This window comes from Heteronotia binoei, chromosome 6 (genome assembly GCF_032191835.1).
Source record: "Heteronotia binoei isolate CCM8104 ecotype False Entrance Well chromosome 6, APGP_CSIRO_Hbin_v1, whole genome shotgun sequence".
Taxonomy (NCBI): Eukaryota; Metazoa; Chordata; class Lepidosauria; order Squamata; family Gekkonidae; genus Heteronotia; species Heteronotia binoei.
The window spans coordinates 82806702-82815640 of record NC_083228.1 but is presented as its reverse complement, the minus strand read 5'-3'; the positions used below and the strand labels follow the sequence as shown (position 1 = coordinate 82815640).

At 44.4% G+C, this 8939-nt stretch overlaps 1 protein-coding gene across 1 annotated transcript in view; it reads right to left on the bottom strand.

Annotated features, from left to right (window-relative positions):
• Positions 1-8939, bottom strand: part of ESPNL (espin like) — a 46314-nt gene continuing 37375 nt past the window's right edge. The window contains exons 8-12 of the mRNA XM_060242685.1: positions 8749-8928; positions 7623-7707; positions 4778-4890; positions 4269-4466; positions 1-1810 (exon numbers count right to left, since the gene is read on the bottom strand). Coding sequence (XP_060098668.1) covers positions 239-1810; positions 4269-4466; positions 4778-4890; positions 7623-7707; positions 8749-8928 — 2148 coding nt within the window. The 3' untranslated portion in view covers positions 1-238. The remainder of the gene's footprint in view (positions 1811-4268; positions 4467-4777; positions 4891-7622; positions 7708-8748; positions 8929-8939) is intronic.

Below are 8939 nucleotides of genomic sequence, written 5' to 3'. Positions count from 1 at the left end.
AAAAAAACCCTCTTCAGTCTTGCAGCAGTTCTAGCTACTAACAAAATTACCAGTTTGTGTCTGCTTATTCCATGCAGTGCCCATGGAATAATGAATCATCATATGTCAAAGGACAATGCCAAAAATTATTGGTCTTTTCATTAAGACTTTCAGTAGAGCTCTTTGAAGATGTCAGGAGAAGCTTCAGCAGGCTCCTCTGTGCATTCTGGATCACAGATTCCTATGCATATATAGACTGCTAATGTAAAGGTCGACCTGAAGCCTCAACACTGAACATCTCTGCTTCTTTTTCTTTCCAGAAGGCAAAACTCCTTTCAATATACTTGCAGATTTCATCATTACTGAAGCTTCCTAGCTCAAAGCATTGTGGGGCACTATCTCTCTGCTCAAGAACCACACTCTGGACCCTGTCACTGGTTGCTGATTTCAGATTCGCTTCAACAGGTGATGTTTTGAGTTCCACATTACTGACTGGGTTACCAAAAAACCTTGTCTTAATGTCCTCAAAGCTATCTTTCCAGCCTCTTTTGCCAGCAGCTATCTCATCAATCACTGCTTTGTGAAAGGCACGCACTGTTTCCCATCGATGCCTACCCAAGTGGTCAAAGACTTCAAAGCAAAGGAGATGTCTTCTCTTCCGTTCTTCTGGGGAGAGGTCCAGCTCTAGGATGTGGAAATAGCCCAACATAAACAGATCAAGAGTTAAGCTGTTGTAATCAGCAGGCTTACCATTCACATATGGGAGAAACTGTTCTGGGGAATAGACTGTGTGCTGGTGACTGAGGCGCCTGATCTGCCGAGATGGTACAACAGAAATTATGTCCTTCCAGCGGTCAATTAGATTTTTAATAGCATATCTTTGTCGAACTAAATGGCCAAGCTTGCTCATTTCCACCAAAGGCTTCTGCATAGAAGTTTGCTGCTTCTTAACTTCTGCTGTAATGTCTACTAGCCCCACCTTTGCAGGGTTTAAGGCTTTTACAGTCTTGCTAGCCATGAGCTTTAGGGAAGGAGTATAGGCAGATTTTTTCCAGTGACTTAAAAAAAGCAGTACAATACGTTCCTTTCGGAGCATGCTAGACTCTGCTATAGAGACAGGTGAACCAGTCACCTCAGAGGTGGCTTCCTCACAGCTGATGCCAGAATCACTGGCATTCTCCATGTCTCCAAACTCATGGTCTTCACAAAGAAATTTCTTCTTACCCTCACAAACATATGATAATATTTGTGGACTTCTCTCTTTCCCATTCCCATGTTCCCAGGACATGACTTTCAGTTCTTGGAGCTCAAAGGTTTTGTGTTGTCCCAAGAGAGCTCGTTTTTCAAAACTGCCTCTTAGATTTTTTACAGAGACACCGCACTCCAGAATCTCTCTTTTGACAGTCCCTCCAGAAATAATATCAGTCTTTCTTGACTTAGGAAGTATCTTTGGAGCTAGTCTCTCATTCTCTTCTTTTTTCATTCCATTGATGTTGTTGAGCAACAGAGACAAGCTTTTCACCACTCCAGACATGTGGCTGCACCAGGCAGGGAGTTCCTGGCTGTTCTCCTCAGATCCTTGCTGCAGTAACTGACTGTTGATTGTGATATTGACAATGGGAGTTGGGAGAACTGTCTGCAGTTCCTCTGTCAGGCGTCCTAGCTCACTCTCATACTCCTGGCACTTCTTCCTCATTTGCAACTTCTCAGTCTGCTTCTCTAAATACAGGAGGTCATTCTCAGTCAGAAGCTCCCCATAGGGACCCAGGATGGCATTGTGTGCCTGGGAATACTGCCAATCATCTTGCTCCACAGCACAGTCTTCCTTGTTCTGGATAATGGAAGAAAGCAAGAAAGGTGTAACACAGAATTGTTAACAAGCTAAATTTAGGTCCTTTCCCCAATGCACCCCAAATCAGTAGTCAAAGAAGTCAACTGAATCACAGAGTTAGAAATCATCTTGTTCATCATCAAGCAACCACCTTGTCTAAAATTATCTTTGTCAAAGGACTATGTATTATCATCTCCACCCATGGACAATATGTTAAGAGAATCTCCACTCAATCCACCTGTTTGAGGAACTGAATCTACTAAAACTAGTCAAATGTTAGTCTGTAGGAAAGCCTGATTAATATACAAAATGGCATGGTTTCCACTCAAGAATACAGCCACATGTAGGGCTGCCAAGTCCCCTGTCCAGATGAGAGTTCTCCCACCCTAGAGGTTCCCAACCTGCTGGCCCACATTGGGCCAGCGGGGGGGACCTCCCCCAACATCGCTGACACAATGGTGTCATTTGCGGGTGATGTCATTGCGCCAGCGACATTGTGCACTCTAGGTGTTTCCAGGAAAATGGTTTCCCCAGACGCTCTAGCAATAAGGAAGGAAAAGTCTTTGGTGTACCATAGAATGAATCATAGAGTTTTTCCCTCTCAAATTGCTAGAGCATCCAGGGAAACCATAGAGTTTCCCTGGAAATGCCTAGAGCAGCTGGCGCGCGACATCAGTGGTGCAATGATGTCACTTGTGGGTGATGTCATCACGTCACACACACAAAGTGTCCACAAAAAAAGTCCCCCACCAGAGGACAAGGGGGACTTGGGAACCCTAGCCACATGGGTATAACTCAACATGACATGATAAGTAATTCCCATCTTTCGGGGGTTTAAGTGGCATGAATGAAATACAGTGACATGAATCAAGACAACCAGGACTGAATTCTACATTGGTGACATGGAAGCAGCTGTGAGTCAGGGAGCAGATGGGAAAGTCTGTCTCCCCTGCCCCTCCTCCTTTCCCTCCATAACATCTCTACATAAGCACAGAAACTACAGAGATCACACACACACACTGCTGATGTGGCCCAGCAACATCTCTTTTCTTTTAGTAATAAAACCCATGGCATGGCGGCAAATCCCAGTTCCCTCATTCATTGGATGTAGGGTGTCAACTATTGGCTCATGAACCATCTGTCACTATCTCTGGCCTCCCATTGGCTGACTCCCTTGCTCCCATCTACTGCAGGTCCACGAATGTTCAACAAACTGTCAGAACTGTTTTACCTCAGAGATAGAGAGACATCTCTGATGCTTCTTTCTGTCTTCTCTGTCAACCGGCCTCACAAAAGGCATCATGGTCAGCAGCAGCAATAGACCTCTGCAACCCTATCAACAGCTCACACAGACAACCTCTCACACATGCAGCCTCCGAAGGCTGTTGAAATAACTAGGGAACCTGACACTGCCGGGTGTTTCCTCATAGGGCATGGCTGTCCCGCTATTACTGTCTTTCCTGCCTCTTTCCTGTCACTCTCCTTCTCCCTCTTCCTCTAAGCCTCATCCCAGGATGGTTGCCTGAGAAGGAGATAGGGAAGCCTCACAGGGTTGTTGTTCAGATCAAAGAGGGAGAGAGGAGTGAGGAGAATGATGTAAGTTGCTTTGGTCCCCCCCCCCCACACTGTGAAGAAAGACTGTCCTTTTCCTATGTAGAGGCTGTAGGGTTGCCAACTCCAGGTTAGGAAATTCCTAGAGATTTAAGGGATGGGGCCTGGAGAGGGTGGGGTTTGAGGATGGGTGGGACCTCAGACAGGTATATTACCATTTTCTCCTAGGGATCCACTGTTGCCAATCTCCCAATGAGGGCTGGAGATCACTCAGAATTACAACTGCTCTCTAGATGGCACAGATCAGCTCCCCTTGAGGTGGGGGGGGGAGTGAATGCCTTTACTTGGGTGGGAAGACAGCAAGGGTGGGAGGGCACTTGCCCAGAACCTCCTTCTAGAGCCTGTTGTATTTTTCTTCACAATGGGCCTTACTCCTTGTGTGTGTGTGTGTGTGTGTTGATTTGTCCGAAGCTTGGCTTGCTTCACTTTCTTCAGTGAAATACAGGTGTGTTTCTGCAATTTTAATTGCAGTCTGGATTGGAATAGCTAGTGCATTTTCTATGGACCCTGCCTGCTAGGTACTACCCATAGCTGAGCTGATATCTTGATGTTGGCCAGGCCTCTACAAACCCATCTATCCATTTCCAGTCACAGAGCAAGATGTGTTTACAAAAAAAACCAACACTGTGTACAGGATCTGTCAGTCTGGTCTTATGATTACTTGGGGGCTACATTTTGGGTGTCATTGCATCAAAATCAGTAAAAAGGTTTTCCATTATACTGGTGCATGGAGTGAAATAATCGAAATGGAAATAATAAATTACAAAATCAAATAAATAGCTGTTAGGAAGTCAAACAGTGCAAGAAAGCAGTGCAGTGACACATTTTCCTTCTGTTAACTAAGTACCTTCTTGCTCATTCCTTCTTCAGATGCCAGCTGGGCCTGCAATTTCCTCACCATCACCTGCCGCTTCCACTCTGGGATGGAACATCCTCGCTCATCATGGGTAGGCACAAGGGCATCAATATCTGAGGCTCCCAGCTTCTTCAGAGTTACAAGGAGAGTGCTTGGTATGCTGGCTTCTGTTTGCTCTCTCTTTTCACCCTGCATAAAAGACAATTGTATTTGTCGGTGGCCTTTATAATAGTTTAAAGAAAGGCATGCCAGAACTGTCCCTGAAAACATTAAACTGTGTGTCTTCTTAAGCAGCCTAAAGTAACCAAAGTGGGGCTATCTAGAGCAGAAAGCTGAGATTTCCACTGTGAAGGTTAGCTTGGTCCCTAGGTCAGATGAATGACCAGGCCTAACCTAACAATACTTAGAATGGATTTGGAAGAAGGTAATGCCCTGGGGAGATTGTGGGGAAGGCAAGTGATAGATGATAGAGAAACACTAGTTATCGCTGTCCAACCTACAGAGTTTGAAAACAATGCTGTGATCCTGGCCTTCTGAAGAGATTTATTGATCTTTAATTCTGCTACCGATTTGTTGGATTCATGAGCTTTCAGTATGGTGGAGACCTTTGGAGCTGGAAAAAATGACAAATATACAGTTGTTTATTTAAAATGCATTTTAAACTACTTTTGTCTTGAATCAAGACTCAGCTTGGTTTACAATACTAACCCAAAGTTCCATGCTGAAACCTGACAAAATGCTAGTATCCTTCATGGATAATCCTAAACATGCCTGTTCTACAAATTAATCTTATCTCTTTAATGTTCCAATGGGGAAAATGTATACATCTACACTATTAACCATTCTGAGACATATTCTATAAAAGTACATCAAAATAAGTACACCTGGAATCTGCAGCTTATAGCAAGTAGGACTTCAAGACCATACCATACCAAACCTTTAATGGCATAATAGATTCAGATAAACATACACAGAATATAAAAATTTAAACATTGGAGATAAAATCAAAATGAAACCGAGCTTACAGATGCATTCAAACATGGTCAGAATTAAATTTAAGGATGACAGCCAGAAATTTTGCCACAGCCTCACTAACCACTTCAAGACATCACTTATCATCATGGCTGAAGGTCTTGATAATCAGTAATACATCACAATAAGTGGCCTGAGTAATTGTTGCTATTGGGTCTAATTTAAAATAATATTTTAAAAAGATCTGTGCTTGCATCATGTCCTTTAGTTCCAGTCCAAAGAACTAAAGGATGTGATGCAAGCACAAGTCTTTTTTAAAAAGGGAAAATGGTCTTATACATGGAGGGAACCGCATCAGTATTGGCATCTAAGTTTGAAATAATAATACCATTTCATTTTCCTTTCAAGGTAATCATACAATAGTGCTATCCTAAGCAGTGCTTCTAAGTCCACTGAAGAATTATAACTTTTAAAGTCAACTGGGGATGTGGAATGGTATGGTATAGCCCAATTTCATCAGATCTCAGAAATTAGGCCAGGCTGGTACTTGGATGGGAGACCACCAAGAAAGAGTCTGAAAGAAAGGCAATGGCAAACCACTTCTGCTGCTCATTTGCTGTGAAAGCCCCTTGCTGTGGTCATGCAAGACTGCTGTGACTTGACAGCACATACATTCATATGCCAATTGACTTTAGTTGACTTAGAAGGCTGTAAGTGCTTAGGGTAACACCGTTAGTCAGCAGAACTGTAACCTCAGGATCGGGGACAAAGGGTGGCAATTGGGGGCGAGCGGTCCCAGAGGCGCACACTGGATTGTGGAGTGCCTCAGGGGGCAGTTCTCTCACCAATTTTATTTAATATCTATATGCGCCCCCTTGCCCAGATTGCCAGGAGACATGGACTTGGGTGCCATCAATATGCAGATGACACCCAACTCTATCTGCTAATGGACGGTCGGCCTGACTGCGTCCCAGAGAACTTAGACCGGGCCCTGCAGGATTTGGCAACCTGGTTGAGGAGGAGCGGGCTGAAACTGAATCCAGCGAAGACAGAAGTCCTCTGCCTGGGTCGGGGCGCTCGGGGAGGGGAAATACCTCTCCCGATCTTCGACCGGGTTAGGAGCCTGGGAGTTTTACTGGAGCCTGCATTATCAATGGAGGCCCAGATCGCAGCCACTGCCAAGTCAGCCTTTTTCCATCTAAGGCGGGCAAAGCAGTTGGCTCCCTTCCTAGAGCGCCAAGATCTGGCAATGGTGCTTCATGCAACGGTCACCTCGAGACTGGATTACTGTAATGCCCTCTACATGGGGCTGCCTCGGTACCGAACCCGGAAGCTGCAGCTGGTGCAGAACGCAGCAGCTAGACTGTTGTTAGGACTTCCTAAATGGGAGCACATACAGCCTGGGCTGCGCGAACTGCACTGGCTGCCAGTCATATACCGGGTTCGTTACAAAGTGCTGGTCATTACCTTTAAAGCCCTATATGGTCGAGGACCTGTCTACCTTAGGGACCATCTCTCCCCACATGAACCCCAGAGAGCACTGAGGTCAGCCGGGAAAAACTTGCTGACTATCCCCGGACCAAGAGAGGTGAAGCTGCAAAGTACCCGTAACCGGGCCTTCTCCTCTATAGCCCCGAGCCTATGGAACCAACTTCCAGAGGAAATGCGGGCCCTGCGGGACCTTGAACAGTTCCGCAGGGCCTGCAAGACCTTCCTCTTCCGACTGGCCTTCGCTGATGAAAACGGAAATTGCTAAGGAAACCGCCATCATAAACATAAACAGCAAACATAGCATTAGCACTTATTAATTTTAATTTAATCAACTTTTAAAGCCTACGTAGATTTTAATTAAAATGTTTACAATGTTTAAATGTATTTTTATCTATTTCTGTATAACTAAATCTAAATTGTGTTGTTAGCCGCCCTGAGCCTGCTCCGGCGGGGAGGGCGGGATATAAATAAAATTTTGTTGTTGTTGTTGTTGTTGATTTCATGCCAAATATAGATGCACACCCCAGGATTAAATGCATATCTAATCCTTCAACTAAGCAAATGACATCAATAGGGAGAACAGAGAGCAGGAAGGGGAACCTCAAATAAACCCTCTGCCCCTGGCCTCATAGAAAGTGGCCTCTACAAGCATTATGGTTGTTCTCTTGAGCATATGGTGACATGTCAGGTGAGTTTATATCATTTCTGGCTGGCATAACATGCAGATCATCCTGATGATCATGAGCAGTAAAAATCTTCCCTGCACCATAAACATCCCATTGAACTACCTTCCTTCTAGATCCTCTCAATTTTTGTCTTCTAGGTATCCTCAGCACTTGTTTTTGTCTGTGCATTCTGGTTTTCTTGGGAGGATCAACTCACCAGTTGCTTTTTGGAAAGTGTTGCTCATTTCTTTTTTCTGCATCCCTGATGTATGATTTGCATGAGTCTGAAATTGTCTCAGCTGCTGGGTTGAAAAATGCATGAAAGATATTTAGAAGGTTCATCTTTGAAAACTGAAAACAATTATTTTATGTTAAAATGTTCTCTTGTTTCCCTTTTGATGATGCAACAACAGCTGCAGTATCTCTGTGGAAATTGGGGGCTACTCTGAAATGAAAGACACCCACAATGCTGTCCGAAGCAGATATACCCAATGGTCTTAGAAGGGTGTAATTCTGCTTAGGGTGGCACTGCTAGTCTCTGCTTCCTGCTGCACCACCAACATCTCTTAAGCCGCTAGGCAAATCCCTGCATTTTCTATCTGCAATAGTTTAGCAAAATGAGTAGTGAGAAGTCCATCACTGTTTAAGCCAAAAGATAATCACATGACACTGGAAAGGGATACTTGAACACCAACCAGTTTGGTTCACTTGCCATTTGCTAGTGGTGACCAGGGAGCCAATTAATCAACAGGCTGTTTACAACCTGTTTGTGTTCACAGAATGAGTGATCAGCTGAGGGTTGACGTCTGATCTCCTGCTGGGAAATTTTTTCTTTGTTTTGCAGGCTGGGGAATCAGGAACCAATTCTCAGATCAGCTGCAAGTCAGATTCTTCTGATCTCCCATCCTAGACAGTTTTTTGCCTAGAGCCAGCAGATTTAGTGACGGGAATCAGAAACCCAGTTGAAAAGAAAAGAAACAAGATCTTTCTTCTCTTCCTTTTGCAGTGGGAAGATCAGAATATCACTGCTCTCCTGCTCAGCTTGGAAGGGAGGGAAGAGACAATGACTTCTTCCTCTTCTCCCTTTTGCAATGTCATTGTGTGTCTATTTTGGTGAGGGGTATGTGTGGATCAAAACCTGACCCACACAGGAATCGACTCCTGACCAGCAGGCAGCTGCAGACTTGATTGGCAGTGTAACCGGAACACATCTAATCAGCTCACAGCCTTATGATGAGTGTTGAGGAAGGTTTGACAGCTGAGCAGGTTTACTGAGAAATTCATGGCATAATAATGTGATGGGACCCCCTCCTCCCCAAAAAAGCATTGAGTCCAACCATTACCTGGCCATTCTCCATACTTGTGGCATAATCACTCCGTTTCTGTGAAAAGTCTTGTCTAAATTCTAGTTTATTGTATTTATCATCAATCTTGGTTCCTTGGCTGTTGGAATCACATTGCTGGCCAGCATATGTGGATAGAGAATGATATATATAAAAATACAACTGATTCTGATTTTGCTGCTGAATGCAGG